The sequence below is a fragment of the Phymastichus coffea genome, unplaced genomic scaffold (genome assembly GCF_024137745.1).
Source record: "Phymastichus coffea isolate CEN01 unplaced genomic scaffold, Cenicafe_Pcof_1.1 PCOF00003, whole genome shotgun sequence".
NCBI lineage: Eukaryota > Metazoa > Arthropoda > Insecta > Hymenoptera > Eulophidae > Phymastichus > Phymastichus coffea.
Genome location: NW_026706814.1, coordinates 11,598,691 through 11,614,557, shown reverse-complemented (window position 1 = coordinate 11,614,557; position 15,867 = coordinate 11,598,691). Strand labels below are relative to the sequence as shown.

At 41.3% G+C, this 15,867-nt stretch overlaps 1 protein-coding gene across 1 annotated transcript; it reads right to left on the bottom strand.

The window, feature by feature from the left end:
* Nucleotides 1-5,020: 5,020 nt before the first annotated feature.
* On the bottom strand, nucleotides 5,021-9,111 carry LOC131665871 (uncharacterized). The gene is made up of 3 exons (XM_058938081.1): nucleotides 8,126-9,111; nucleotides 6,197-7,898; nucleotides 5,021-5,698 (listed from the first exon to the last, which is right to left on the bottom strand). Exons 1-3 carry the CDS (start codon nucleotides 9,109-9,111, stop codon nucleotides 5,021-5,023), a joined length of 3,366 nt encoding a protein of 1,121 aa, XP_058794064.1.
* Between the last annotated feature and the right edge of the window lie 6,756 nt (nucleotides 9,112-15,867).

Genomic DNA, 15,867 nt, shown 5'->3' with positions numbered 1-15,867 from the left:
TTTTGTTTGCTCTGGATATGGAATAAACAGATGAATAGCTTGAGTGATGCGTCTTGTAGGCATTGCCCGAGAAGGGATAAATTTCGTCACAAATTTTATGGATATTTGCGATGGGCTGAGTTAGCAAGCTTATGATAAGATCGTGATATATCTTTATTCGAAAGCTGTATTTGATTGTGTTGTGTATTGATTCTATCGTGAGAAAACTGTAAGTAAAAACCAAAAAGAAAATGAAAAATATGAAAGAATTTTATTAAATTTTATGGTCTCTGGAGATAAGTCGTGTAAAAGGCGAGGTTTTAAATCTTTTTACGGCGTCACTACACTCATTGCTTACTGTATCGGAAAAGTCATTGTGTGGTAGTGAAAAGCAGCTACTGTCAGCAAGGTAATATTTGGAAAAACAAGGAAATCACGGAGAAATATAGTTAATGGTTCGCAGAACATGAAGGAAACTGCTCCAAAAATTACGAAGATTCAGCTGGAAAAGTGCAGGTCTTTGCTATAAAATGTTTTCACAATTGGAAGGAAAGTACAGAGGCAAATACGGTAATTACGTTGAAGACTTCAAGACGTTCAAGGCAATCATATATCTAAATCCATATGTGATGATTTTACAGATGCAAAAAGTGAATACGTTGGTCATGTTGAAAAATGTATGAGCACTCAGTTCAGAAACGCTAAAAAGTTGCATAAACTGTGAGGAAACGGAAAATTAACCGACACTTTAATAAAAAAACTTCAAAGATATTATGGTTTAGCTATTAGATGCAATAAATACAACGTTGAGGATATAAAAAATGCAATAATGGCTACTTATTATCATTTGTCCTCGACAGATGAAATTCCAAGACAGGAGCTTTGTCCTTCTGGAGAAGATAGCTGGTGCAAGTGGAAAAATGCTGAAGCTATGGAGAAAACAGTAACAGCATAAAGCATCCTCCACCTCTTCACCTTGATATACAGAAGCATATTCTACCGATTTATAACGATTTAAGTAGTGACGAATTATTACGCAGTTGCTTAGGAAGCTACGCACTGAACGTCAATGAAAGTTTCAACGCGACTATTTGGCGTTTAACTCCTAAATACAGTCATGGTGACTTTAAAATAATTGAAATTACGGCTCATTTAGCAGAAATTATATTCAAATCCTAAAAGTTATACAAAAATTGGAGTTGCAAATCGGTAAACAAGCTTTGGATTTTGCAAACGAAGTTGGTGAGCGTCGGATCGTTCAGCAAAAAAGGCGCAGTCTTACAGCGACGAGAGACTTAAAGGCTTAAAAAGAAAAGGGAATGGAAGAAAGTTCCTTTTTTGAAGAAACTCACGGCCTGCTGTATGGAGTTGGAATAGCAGATTAATCCGTAAGTAGTTTTATCAAACACTTTTCCAATACTAAAACTTTAAACACGTTTTTCTCGAAATTCTTTTTTCCACTTTTTTATCGGTACCAACGATTGCTCAGAAACTATTCAACCAATTGAACCAAAATTTTGTACATGTTTTCATAACATATTAACCCTTTTCCTCCCAAATAACACAAATTTTTTCTTAACTTTTATCCTCATATCTTTTAATGAAAAATTCGTATGAAAAATTTATCAAGCATCATATCTTGTAGATTTTGACCTCCTCTTTCGAATGCCGTTGACAAAATTTACCTAAATTGTAAGCCGGAAACGTTATAGGCCGGTTTTCCGGAAAATTCACAAATTTTTTCTAAAAAAAGTATATTTTGAAATGGAAAAAGTTTCCACACACCATTGGAAACACTGTTATCGGTGTTATAGATGTTTGGCTATCCAGTAGAACGGCTGAAATGCGGACTCGGGAAGATGAAAAGAATCTTGAACAGCCAATTTACAAAGTTTATTTTTATTCTAAATTTGAGATTTCAACAAGACGGAAGGGAACTACAAAAATTGATCGAAAAAGCGAAACTACGAATTTGCCGCGTGGCAATCGTAATAAATCAATTTATAGCGACGCGAGAGACTTGACTGCTCGGCGTCCAGGAAGAGAAGAAGGAGCAATTGCTCCGATCGGTAATGAGCTTGGTTTCCCCTCCAGCGCCTGAGCGCCACCGCAGCTACTTCCCCGCTGCTTGGCTGTCAGCGCTGCGGGCGGCGCAGGCGACCAAGTGGTGTGAGTAGCGGCCTCGTGCGAGACACCACAGATGTCTTTTCTTTCAAATGCCGTTGGTTTTTTTCCGAAATTCAAAATGGCGAACACAAAATGGCGTTCGAAAGGAAAAATTTTTTTTTCAAACTTGACGAATTTTTTCCTCCAAAACTATCAAGTTTAGTGAAAAATTTCTAAGAACAAAAATGTCTTAAAATTAGTCAAGAAATACTCTCAAATTTTTTCAGATTTTTTTACAGCGAATTTGGAAATTTCGATTTTCCACGAATTCGAAAATTAACTCGGAAAATTCTGAAAAAAATTGAGAGTACTCCTTGGTAAATTTTAAGACTCTTTTATTATGAATTTTTTTATTGAGTCAATAGTTTTTGAGTAAAATTAATCAATTTTATTCCTAGTATACATTTTTTTTAAATTGGTTTCACAAAATTTAAAAAAATTTCAAGTCTAACAATTATTTTTTTTTGCTACCCTCACTAAAAGTCGATTTTCCTGATCGCGACGCGATAGGACTTTAGGCGAGAGAGTTAATTTTCGAATTCGTGGAAAATCGGAAAATCGAAATTTCCAAATTCGCTGTAAAAAAATCTGAAAAAATTTGAGAGTATTTCTAGACTAATTTTAAGACATTTTTGTTCTTAGAAATTTTTCACTAAACTTGATAGTTTTGGAGAAAAAAATTCGTCAAGTTTGAAAAAAAAATTTTTCCTTTCGAACCCCATTTTGTATTAGCCATTTTGAATTTCGGACAAAATCCAATGGCATTTGAAAGAAAAGACATCTATAACATCGATAACAGTGTTTCCAATGGTGTGTGGAAACTTTTTCCATTTCAAAATATACTTTTTTTAGAAAAAATTTGTGAATTTTCCGGAAAACCGGCCTATAACATTTCCGGCTTACAATTTAGGTAAATTTTGTCAACGGCATTCGAAAGAGGAGGTCAAAATCTACAAGATGTGATGCTTGATAAATTTTTAATACGACTTTTTCATTAAAAAATATGAGGATGAAAGTTAAGAAAAAATTTGTGTTATTTGGGAGGAAAAGGGTTAAAATACTAGGTAAACCTAAAAATATTAGAAGTTTCTCAAAATTAACAATTTTTTATTATCGGCGAAGAAGAAAATTTTTTTCGAAAATATCGGCATTTTTTATTTTATGTCTGTCATTTTTATAATTTGTGACGGAGAATCACGGGTCAACTGTTGCTCTCCGTCGGGCTCTCACTGATTCCCCGTGCGTTTTGACGAGCTGGGAGTGTGCACTAGTTGAGCACACTCTAATCGCTCCGTTTCTTTCTTTTTTTTTTGTTCTTTCTTGAGGTGCGACGGCGACGGCAGCGAGTCGGAGAGAGTCGACGTAGAGAGCATAGTGAAAGAGGGAGAGAGAGAGAGACAGAAGATAGGCGAAAGCCAGCGAGGCGTCGGCAGACCTGCGCGCACATCTCGCTGGCTTGGTGAGGAACGGGCAGTACCTGTTGAGCAGCCGCACGGTCCGCTGCGCGCACACGAGTTTTCAGTTGATTTTTCGCCTACTCGAATTGTGATTTACGAGTTCCCGCGCCCTCGCCGACGATGTGACTTTGGAAGTACATGGCCGGTGTGCGGAGCTTTGTGTAGTCGAAGAGCAGTCTGTGGAAGTAGCGGAACCGGCACCGGTGCATGTGGGCGACCGACGAGGTGACGCGGGAGTGTACGCGCGTGCGGCCATCTTAGAAGTGGTGAGCGAAACTTGTTTGCCGATCTTGAGCGTGAGGCGAGATACGGGCCAACACGGATACACATACACACACACATACAGTCACGTCCAGGGGTCACCAACTCACCAACACGCCAACACGTTAACAACAATAACAGTAATAACAACAATAACAACGATAGCGAGTGTAACAACGATAACAGGAATACAACAATAACATCACTAACAACGAGGACGGGGACAACAACAAAAACATCACTAACAACGCCAACCGGAGTAACAAGAACAGCAACAATAACACCAGCCTCACCGAGAGAACATTCGAGAAGCCGAAGGACCTAGGAAAGACCTAGCTGCATGCTTTTGTTTTCTTTTCCAGAATATTCCGCCTTCGACAGGGTCAAAGACGCCGGCAGAGAGTCGAAGTCGACTCGAGACAAGGTCGGTGCAGTGTTTCTCTTTCTCTCTCTCTCTCTCTATCCGAGGCGCCGAATAGACACCTCGCAGTTCGGCAGCTCTGCCGATTGCGAGGTCGCGCTTGTTTTGTTCGGGCGGTTATTGTTTGTACGCGGCGCAATCTTCTTTTATTTTATAGTTTCTTTTATTTTGTATTTTCTACTGATTTTGTTTATTTCGATTATTTTGTAATTTACTTATTTATATTTCCTACCGTTACATGGCATCCCTTGTGGGGAATTTCACGACGCGCATAAGATTTTGTGGATGAAGTTCGATTGAGGAGTGACGGTTGTTCGGACACGCGATTGAGTCGGATGATCAGGGGATTGTACGATCGCGATTCGTATGCGTGGGCGCGGCATCGTCGTGAGGACGGGTTTTTCTCCTAGGGTGGTGGTGAGCTTCACTAGGTAACCGAAGTGTATCGTGGTTGCCTGAGTGCAGGGGCACTTTGAGCTCGCATAGTTGTGAGGAGAATGATTGAGTACTCGAGACTTTGATAATAAATATTTATTTTGTTGCTATTCAGTTAGCTGTCAGAATTGCGACTCAAGAAAAAATGTAGAGAAAACTAAATGATGTACAAATAACAAAAAAATGCGCTGCAACGGCAACTTCACACGAGAACGCGGAATTCGGCTGTTCGTCGCGTTCGCCACACTACCCCCTTGCGAAGTGATGATGATCAGGTTTGAAAACGGACCGGAAGTCGAACTCACCTTCCAGAACGGGTTGTGACTTCAGGCTTTGATGATGGTGGTACGGGCGGTGGCGTTAATGGAGGCGGATGAGTTGGAGGTGGCATTGCAACAAGTGTAGGCGTAGATGCAGGTGGTGGAGGTGGTTCATCGTCGTTCAAAATAAAAGCTGGGACAACTCTGTCAATAGTAACTGTGTTGGGTATATTGTTAATTTTGAGAGTCATGTTTTTGTCATTTCTGTCGATTATTTCGTATGGTCCTCGATATGGTTGCTGAAGAGATCGTCGTTCAGGCCCTTCGCGCAGAAATACATGCGTACAGCGCTCGAGTTCCTTGAAGACGAAAGTTCCTGGTTTAGAATGCCTTGATGCTGACGTCGGTCTGAGGCGAGCCATGTGCTCTCGAAGAGCGGCAAGGAAAACTGGCATATCTTCAGGATTTGGAGCTTGGGCTGTCAACATCTCTCCTGGGAGACGCAGAGGTTCGCCGTAGACAAGTTCAGCAGAAGAAGACCCTATATCGACCTTGAATGCGGAACGAATACCAAGGAGGACAAGCGGAAGAGCTTCAACCCAGTCGACGTCAGCATGAGCCATAATTGCAGCCTTGAGAGGTCGATGAAGACACTCGACCTGCCCGTTGGCTGAAGGATGCCAACTGGTGGTGTGCTTGTGCTTGATTCCGAAATAATCCTTGAAAACACGAAACAAAAATGATGTGAACTGTGAGCCCCTGTCGGATGTTACGATTTGAGGACAGCCAAAACGAGAAATCCAACAATTGAGGAAAGCCTCAGCGACGGATTCAGCAGTGATGCTCTGAAGAGGGTACACTTCGGGCCATCGAGTGAAACGATCGACGATTGTTAAGCAATACCTAAAAGAGCGAACGAGAGGTAAAGGACCAATGAGATCGACGTGTACGTGCGAAAAGCGATGAGATGGAAGATCGAAAGTGCCAATAGGCGATTTCACGTGGCGTGAAATCTTAGAGCGCTGACAATCCAAACAGGCTCGAGCCCAGTTGCGACAATTCTTTCGCAAGGAAGGCCAAACAAAGCGATCACTAACGAGTTTAACGGTCGTATCGGCACCAGGATGGCTTAAGTTGTGGAGCTGCTCGAAAACCTGACGACGAATCGGAGCCGAGATAAAAGGTCTTGACCTACCGGTAGACACGTCACAGTATACAGATGTACGGGATCCAAGAATTTCAATCTTCTTGAGTTGAAGAGAAGTAGGTTGGTTGAGAAAAGTCTTGAGCTCTTCATCGTTTTCTTGAACTTTCGCCAGTGCTTCGTAATCCAATGGTTTAGAGATTGCCTCGACGCGAGAGAGAGTGTCTGCTACAATGTTCTTCGTCCCACTGATATGCTGGATATCCGTAGTGAATTGAGAAATAAAAGCGATCTGATTTCGCTGAACAGGAGGTAACTTATCGCGTTTTTGCTGGAAAACGTAGATCAATGGCTTGTGGTCGGTAAAAATAGTAAAATGATGACCTTCAAGAAAATGTCGAAAATGTTGTGTAGACTCGTAAATAGCAAGAAGTTCCCGGTAGTAAGCCGGTAATTTTGTCTGCTTAGCGGTCAATTTCTTGGAGAAAAATGCGAGAGGCTGCCAAGAATCATCAACAAATTGCTGAAGACATCCACCAAAAGCAAAGTTTGAAACATCGGTAAAGAGACCTAAAGGTACACCAAGTCGAGGATGGACCAAAAGAGTTGCCGAGGAGAGGCAGTCTTTGCAAGCTTGAAATGCATTTTCGAGCTCGGTAGTCCACGAAACCTTTTGCGAACCGTTGAGTAACGGTTTGCTGATGGCGTCATGAAGGGGAGCTTCAAATTGAGATGCGTGAGGAATGAATCTAGGATAAAAATCCATCATACCAAGGAAACGACGTAAGCCTTCTGCTGTCTGTGGTAGAGTAAACTCTTGGATGGCAGGGATGCGTTCTTGAGGAGCTTTGATACCGGCACCAGTTACGGAATAACCAAGAAAATCGAGTTCCGGCACACCAAATGTACACTTGGAAATGTTCATGACGAGCCCGTAACGAGAAAGACGATCGAAGAGAATACGTAGATGACGTTTGTGTTCTTCGATAGAACGAGAGAAAACCAAGATATCGTCGATGTAGTCGTAGCAAAAGTCTAAACCACGGAGAACTTCATCCATAAAGCGCTGAAAGATTTGACCAGCATTTCGAAGACCGAACATCATGTAAAGAAATTCGAAAAGACCGAACGGTGTAATAATGGCTGTCTTGCAGATGTCGTCTTTAAAAATAGGGATTTGATTATAAGCCTTAACAAGATCGATTTTTGAGAAGATAATACAACCGTCTAAATTGCAGGTAAAGTCGTGGATGTGACGGACAGGATAACGATCCGGAATCGTTCGACTATTGAGTTGTCGATAATCGCCACAAGGACTCCAGTCAGACTTGCCTTTTGGAGCTAAATGTAAGGCTGATGACCAAGAGCTTTCGGAAGGACGAGCAATGCCAGAATCGATCATGTCGTCGAATTGTTTTTTTGCAATCTTGAGTTTGTCCGGAGCCAGACGTCGAGGGGCGTTAGCAACAGGCGGGCCCGGAGTAGTCCGAATGTAATGGACAGTGTTGTGCTTAATTTCGCGATGCCTACAACAAGGACGAGTTAGATCGGGAAATTCAGCAAGGATAGCTGAAAATTCGGGTGAAACAAATATGTCGACAGTTTTCACACTAAGCTGAAAAATCTGCTGAATGTGTGCGGCCGCTCGTAAGCCGGTGGTACCATCGATAAGCAGTTTTGCTTGACAATCAGGAAGCAAATGAAAGTGCGACAGGAAATCAGACCCGATGATTGGGACATCCACGTCGGCGATAACAAACTTCCATTTGAATTCCCTGTGTAAACAAAAATCGAGGTTAACTGGATAAAAACCGTAAGTCTTAATCTTACTGCCATTCGCTGCGCTCAAATCGAAATTGGTAACGGAAAGACGTGCGGGGATGAGACGACGAGGATAGCAGCAAATGTCGGAACCGGTGTCGACCAAGAAGTTGCGTTTGGAAGTCCGATCTGTGACGAAGAGACGGCTCCCAGGAGACAAACAGTTCGACGTCGTCCTTACGAACTGCCGTTGGCGTTTCCCGGCTTCCAACTGCATGGAGTAATGCATTTCTTCGCCCTTTCCTGGAACTTGTGATGATACCAGCAGAGGCGTGAAGAATCCGAGCCCAAGTCTTGCCTAGACTGGCTGCGTTGATGTCGTCCACGACTGTTGCTGCGATTCTTATTTCTGTGAGAATCACGCGTCGAAAGCTCTGTGACTTGTTTGGTCAGAGACTCGATGGCGCAAATCAGCGCGCTATGCGACGACTCTTGCTCGACGGAAGTTGACGACGATGCAGCTCTGATGGATAGAGGAGTTGCCGGTGATACCTCGATAATTTTGTCAGCGATATCAGATTGATTATCGAGGGTCAAAGCAGGTTGGGCAGTTATTTGCGCAGTGATGATCGCCTGGACGTAAGACGGAAGGCGCTGGAGCCAAAATTGACGCAATAGGTTATCCGGAATGATCGTCGTGCCAATGAGCGTGCGAAGATAGCGAAGGAACTGCGAAGGTTTACGGTCGCCAAGTTCCTCCTCACTGATCAGACGCTTCACACGCTGCTCTTCTGAAGCAGACAGACGCTCAATGAGTTTGCTGCGTAAATATGTGTATGGAGTCTCGTTAGGAGGATTGCTAATGATATCTTCGACTTCCACAGCAACGCGCGTTTCCAATTGCGAAACAACATAATGAAATTTCGTTACTTCGTTGTGGATGTTTGAGATGAAGAATTGGGAATCCGCTTGCGCAACAACACATGCTTGGTCGATCGGACCAAAATGGTGGTAGCTTGACAGTAACCCGATGAACTGCTGGCGCGGGGATGAGGTTAGCCTGGGCGAGCGCACCGCTTGCTGTGAGGCCTGCTGCAAGCGCTCCATTCTGCTGCTGCTGCTGCTGTTGTTGCTGCTGCTGTTGGGCGAGTTGCTGAATGAGTCGCTCGTTGTCGGCACGAAGTTGATCGAGTTGCGCACGAAAGTTGGCTGCTTCAACCTCGTCATCACGTGGCAATACCATTTTTCTTCTTTTTAGTATTTATTTTTTGTAGTCGGGGTCACCAATGAGGAGAATGATTGAGTACTCGAGACTTTGATAATAAATATTCATTTTGTTGCTATTCAGTTAGCTGTCAGAATTGCGACTCAAGAAAAAATGTAGAGAAAACTAAATGATGTACAAATAACAAAAAAATGCGCTGCAACGGCAACTTCACACGAGAACGCGGAATTCGGCTGTTCGTCGCGTTCGCCACAGTTGTGTGGTGCAGCCGTTGCGGTGTGCAGTATCTCAGTCTACGGCGGCTGGACGGGCGCGTACGCGGTGAGTGCGCAGGAGGCTGAGTAGGTAACAGCCTGCGCTAAGGTATGCGCAAGCGGCTCAAGCGCGTGCGCAGTGGAGTCTGAGCCTGGTTGTCGACTGGGACGTGTCATTGCGGTGCGTGGTGACTAGGGCACTACTGTACAGGGTCGAGCGGGTACTACTGGAGCTAAAGGAAGGCCTACCCTGCGGGGTAGTAGATTTTAGGATTTTTAGATTGTTTTTCCGAGATTTGTGGGTTGGTTGACGCGTTGAACCCCCCCCCCCCCCCCACCCCAGAAGACGGATCAAGGTGCCGTAAAATCCAAGGAAGCCGGAGCTTTTTATACGGCACCTGTCGAGGCAGCCGGAGCTTCAGCATTTGCGGGCACGGATCTTGAGGATGTCGCCACAACAATTGACCGAGGTGATGATCCAGGAGGGCTTGAATACGGAAGGGAAGCTAGTCGTTCTGCAGGATCGCTTTTTCCGCACGTTCGTGATGAAATCGCGACCTGAGACCGGTGCTCCCCTGTACCCCGAGAACTTCTTGTCTGGTCGGTTGCCGGTCCACTGGGAGTGGAAATCCAACGCTCTCAACGATAGTTTTCAGTGGGCTGCAGGGTTCAGGCACGACTAACTCGACCTAAGGGTGTGAGGCTAGGAAACGCGTGAGATTGTTTGAGTGCCATAGGCGCCACTCGTGTGAGGCAGTGCCCGCGAGCGTTTCCTCGCAGTGGGTTGCCCATCGAGGAAGGTGTCGGGCTAGTTCGAAGAAGTGGTGTTTCTCTTTCGGGGTCGTTGTTTTCGTGTTGTAAGGTCGTCTGGTTTTGGTTTTAGTTTTGGGTTTTTCCTTTGGTGGTGGGTTTTGATCATCTGATTTCATCGCTATCAGACAGCTCACTCGTGGCCAACGGAAAGGCCCAGCCATGGCGAGAGCGGGAGACAGCCCCCGACCCTATGGAAAGGATCGGTTGCTTCGGGGGGGCTGTGACGGAGAATCTCGGCTAGGCCGATCTCGTCCGTTTAGCTCTCGCAAATGTCCTCTTTGCAAATGTCCTCGCAATTGTCTCTCTTTCTTGCATGTTTGGGCGCCAGCTTATGGCTGGTAGCACGGCAGATCTGCTGGCTACCCGTTGGTAGACTATCGGCGGAAAGTGTTTGTCGGGCATATATTGTTATAATATTTAGTTTTTACAAGGGAATTGGCAGGCTGACCAGCCATCGATTCACCTTCGCGTTCGCGTTTGTTATTGTGCCGCTCGTAGTGTATAAGTCCGAGGTCGCCGTATTGTAATTGATTGTTGACAATTAAACGACTAGTGTATTAATCCGCTGTTGTGTTTATTCGCCGCTGTATCACTCCTCATCCCGACTTCGAATCTGTGCGTTTAACGTGTTTATGCTCGACGCGTTATTCAGTCGTGGGAACGTCTTTTGCTTCCCGAATCCCCGAATAAATAATTTGTACGGACGGTTGCGAGCAACCCAGACGGGTACGGCCGGAATTCTCCGTTACAAATTTTTAACTTATTATCAAATAATTAGGTTTGTCGAGTGACTGCATGTACTGATCGTACCTTTTTGTATTCCGGTTTCAGATCTTTTTTCACGGCGCTACATTTGGTACTATAAAAAAAATGCCTCTGCGATTATGTAGGTTCGTGATGGAATATCTCCGTAAATTTTCAATATTTTTATATTTAAATAAATGTAAAATATTCTTTAAAATAAGTCTAATAAACTGTAACAAATTTCAACAAGATCTATTCTTTTCTTCCCGTTCAAAAAAATTCATGAAAATCCGCTCAATTTCGACGTTCTAAATGGTTTTCACCCCTTATAGGCTTACACTCGTGAGGTGGGAAAAAGAATGAGGTTGGTAAGGCAGAAGAGTTTCGTCTCGGTGTTATGGGATACCGAATGTACTTTGTCAGTGAGACACGACGGCCGGTAATATCTGCTTCATACGTTCAGAATGTTCGGGCCGTTATGTGAGCTTATATATTCAATGAGCGAATTTCCGGCCTCTTGTGATAGGCCGACACTATCTAGAGAGGGTGGGTGGACCACGAGATCGCCACACATTCATCCTTCGCTTCTGTCCGGGTTTCCCCCTCCACCTCTTACTTATATCTCACCTTTTCCCCGCAGTTGGCGAACTCGATTGTCGATCTCCTGCCCCTTTTTGCTAGATTGCCATATCGTTCCACCAGTAGCCGCTAGGATTGCCCGAACAAAATCCAACGCACACCCAAACCCAAGCATACCTTCAACGAATTTCCGAATTCCCGAAATTAGTGATCTCCCTCCTAATCTCTAACAGTACCACCGCGTTTAGAGACAACTGCATCATACTTGTTAACGATGTTAATAATAGTCTATTAATTACGGATATGTGAAGATTTTCAGAAATGAAATTTTCATATGTGTGTTACTGTGATTCTGGTGGTTCGGATTCCACCTTAAACTGTAGGTCCAGTCATGATTGTGTTCAACTTTATCCTCCTACATCATTTAAAAAAATGATAGAGAAGGTGAGTCTGCATATTCATGACTATAGGGAACCAAGACTAATGCGTACAGGTACTTAGTTTACCTCTGCAGCGTTCCACGTGAGAAATAAAATATACATAATATTATACTTATCTGACAGTTCGAGGTAACAAGGCTTAACAATTTCTTAATTTTTATTGCTTGATATATATTTTTTACAGATTTACCTATGCATTTCTTATTAATTTGGTCAATTCATAGTAAACCTGAATCATTTTGAGAGAGCAGCTAACTACCAAAACAAAATGTAGCTGTGTTACCCTAGCACGAATTGTGCAACTTGCAAGAAGAAAACGTCTACCTAACCTCGTTTAATTCCACTGATGCTCAATCAACGTCACTTCATTTCGTTTTCAAATTTCGCGGATCGCAAGTTAAAGACGTTTAGCGTATGTTATGTCACGCTTATGGAGACTGTATAACGTGTCTCCATGGTCATGCTGAGGTGCTATTATCCCCCTTACTCCAGCCTGCAAAGTGTAATGGACAGTGAAAAAAAAATATCATTTGAAATATCTCTAATTAAACCCTCCAAAAATGCTCATTATTTTAATTGAACCCCTTCAGTTGTCCAACAACAAATTAAAAACCATGATTGGCGCAATATATAATATCGCGCACGCGCGTTAACCCATCATTTGGAAAGAACATACAATAAAATTAGATTGTTGTTTTTGACATATATATTAATAATCTTGAAAAAGTAAGAGGGGTACAATTAAAACGAGCAAGGGTTCAATTTTTTTGCCTTGTTTCTTTGCAAAAATATTAAGTAGTACTAAAGATATCGCAGTTGCAAAAAACGAAAAAATTATCATAGTTTTTAATTTTTTTTGGGTAACTGAAGGGGTTCAATTAAAATAATGAGCATTTTTGGAGGGTTAAGTTTAATTAGAGATGTTTTGAATAGAATTTCTTTTTAACTGTCTATTACACTTTGCAGGCTGGGGTAAGGGGGGTGGTGCTATTGATATAAATGTATCCGGTTGCGCAAAAGCTTTATACTACAACTGCGCAACCGGATTCTTGCATCTTAATATAATCCCAGCTCATGGAGACTACATACAGGAGACGAAGCGCCCGTATCTCCTCCATGTTAATTTTTGGGAGCTGGTATCTCCGCACTAAGAGCCTTCTGGCGGTGTCGCCCCTGGCGGCGGTCACCCGCGTCAAACTCAGATTACCGGCGGGTCCCTACCAGCGAGTTACCATATGCCCAGTGTATATCAAAATATTGATTGTAAATATATAGTCAATGCAAAAAAAATATCAGTTTTGGCATCTACTTTCGGACACCATGAATAATTAATCACAAGCACTTAATCCTAAGCCCCTACGGGGATCAATGAACATATGCGACATTCAAAGAAACGTAAATACTGTGTTAGGATAGCTATGCGGGCTAAGGCATGCATCTTTTTTATAGTGCGCTCTAAAGTATTCAGGTTCAAATCCAGCCGAATATATATTTTTTTTTTAACAAAAACTTCATCTTATTATTGTTCTAGAAATCATTTCAATATGATTAAATTAAAAAACCATTTCTTTTCATATATTTATTGCCAAGTAAAACTCCATTCACTTTTTATTTATATAAATTAGTCGGTACGTTGTTTGCACTTCTAAAAATCATTAATAATGAAATGATCAAAATTTACTTTTTGTTAATTGTGTTAATTAATTAAATATCAAAATATTATTAAATTATGTATTATTGTTCAAGAAATCATTTCGATATGATTGAATTTAAAAACCAATTTCTATTCATGTTTTCTCCTGCGTATACATATTACGTAATGCCAACAAATGGCTAACAGCATCACGTATTTCTTCAGCGTCAGCATAGACGACAGGCCGTTGTTGTTTCTGTGATGCGTTTTCGCAGTCAAAATTGTATATACCTATTTTATAAATTTCTTTCAATGTTTCCGATTTTTGCGAGATATTATGCTGATTATAATTTTTAGGTACAGACTTTCTATCTACATTGCACCGTAAAAAATTTGTGATTTTTCTCATTTGATTATGTGAAGCTCCAAGTTTAACTCGAAAATTATCCCAATTTTCTTTACTATAGGATAATGGTTTTTTAATGCTTCAAACAAGTTTTCGTTTACGACCACCCGTCGCTAATGTTACACTTTGAACTTTTTCATTGCTTTTAATGGTAGAATCACATTTACTTCTTATAATGGAACTAACAACTTGTTTTTTATTTTTGTCAGAAGTTTTTTTAACTAGTTTCAATAAATTTTCTTTCGGGCTCTTACAATTATGACTTATACCTTTTTCTACTTGTTGAAAACATTTACTACATAGTTTGATCATATCTGAACTTTTCTTATTGTTCCCTGATGGATTTGAATCCTTAATTTTCTCTATAGACTCTTTACCATCTTTACAATGGCCTAAAACGTCTATGTTAAGTTGCAATTATCCGAAATTACCTTTAACTTTTTTTACTTTTTCGTGCCTAAAAGAAGTAGCAGTGCTGCATATGAAACAATTACGAGGGTCTTTTATCAATCGTGTGTCTTTTGGCAATACTATCTTGTTATATTCTGGCATTATTTGTATTTGCCTATTGTAAATATTTTTTTCAAAATCAAGAAGAGTTAGATAGCATGACCTACAAATGTCTAAAGGATATTTTTCATTATTCACATAAAAATCTTCTGAAACATATTTTTTATGAGATTTGTCATTTTATCATTTATCAGAAACTTTTTGGGCTTGATTTTACCAAAGACAAGTTTCCTACCACACGGAGCGCATATTTTATTCCTATTCTCATCATGAGTACACTTACGACCGTGACTCATATTGAAAAATAATTAAAGACAGAATATAATTATAATAGCGGTGATTATTGAGTTACAAAGTAATAAAAAATAAATCAGTTGTAGCTTGCAGCGATTTGAAGAGTCCTCCGCTCAGCCTTGAAATTTCTAATTTCGTAGTTCAATTATCAATTTTCACTTCTCTTATGTGTATCTTATGGTCTTTTATTTTTACTACGAGTTGTAATTTTACATACGTTATCTAGCGGTAGTTTATTACAAACTACTTTTTTGTGAAAAGCGATGAAGCTTTTCATTCAAATTCCGATTGAATAGACGTTATAAGATCTAATAATCAACAATGTAAGCGTCCTAGTACAAGTTATTACGTGAAAAATTAAAAAATGTGCATACCTCGCGAAAAGGAGCAGCTAGGATTTTAAATCTAACTAATTTTTGATGTCTAAGGAGTACAGAAACTTTCTACGTTAACAGATTCTGGATCCATTTTGGTCAAACTTTTGCGCCCTTCAAGCACACCGTTAGCAATAGCGGCTAATTGCCCTACCCTCCATCGCCCGATCACTCTTTCTCTCGCCCTGTTTGCATAGACTTAGTGGCACTGTCCTGTAAAATTTTATTACACTTGTACCCTTTAACTTTCACTTTTAATACGGAAATAAGATTTTTTGGCGTCGCTCTTCAGTCTAACGTTGACCAACAAACGCTTCAGAGCAAAAACCTTCGTGACAGTTTCGTGTTTTCTAGAAAACAGTTCAATATTACTAGTATTTTTGTTTAAACGCGTATTCGTTTTTATCGTGACTTAAACAATGGTGAGAGTTTGTGTCGTACCAGGTTGCAAGAGTGGATCAACCGAAGATATCAAACAGAGGGCTGCCGATGGTGTTCGAAAATGTTCTATATTCAAGGCACCAAAGGTATGCAAAGAAAATTCCTTTTTTTTAATCACTTAGTGAATTTTATAGGCAGTTGTACATACAAATTTTGTTGTTTCCATAGAATGCACTACATCGGAGTCAGTGGTCAACAATACTACGCATAGAATTGAACGATAATAGTAAGGTGTGCGAGTTACATTTCGAATATGCAGATTTGCTGAAA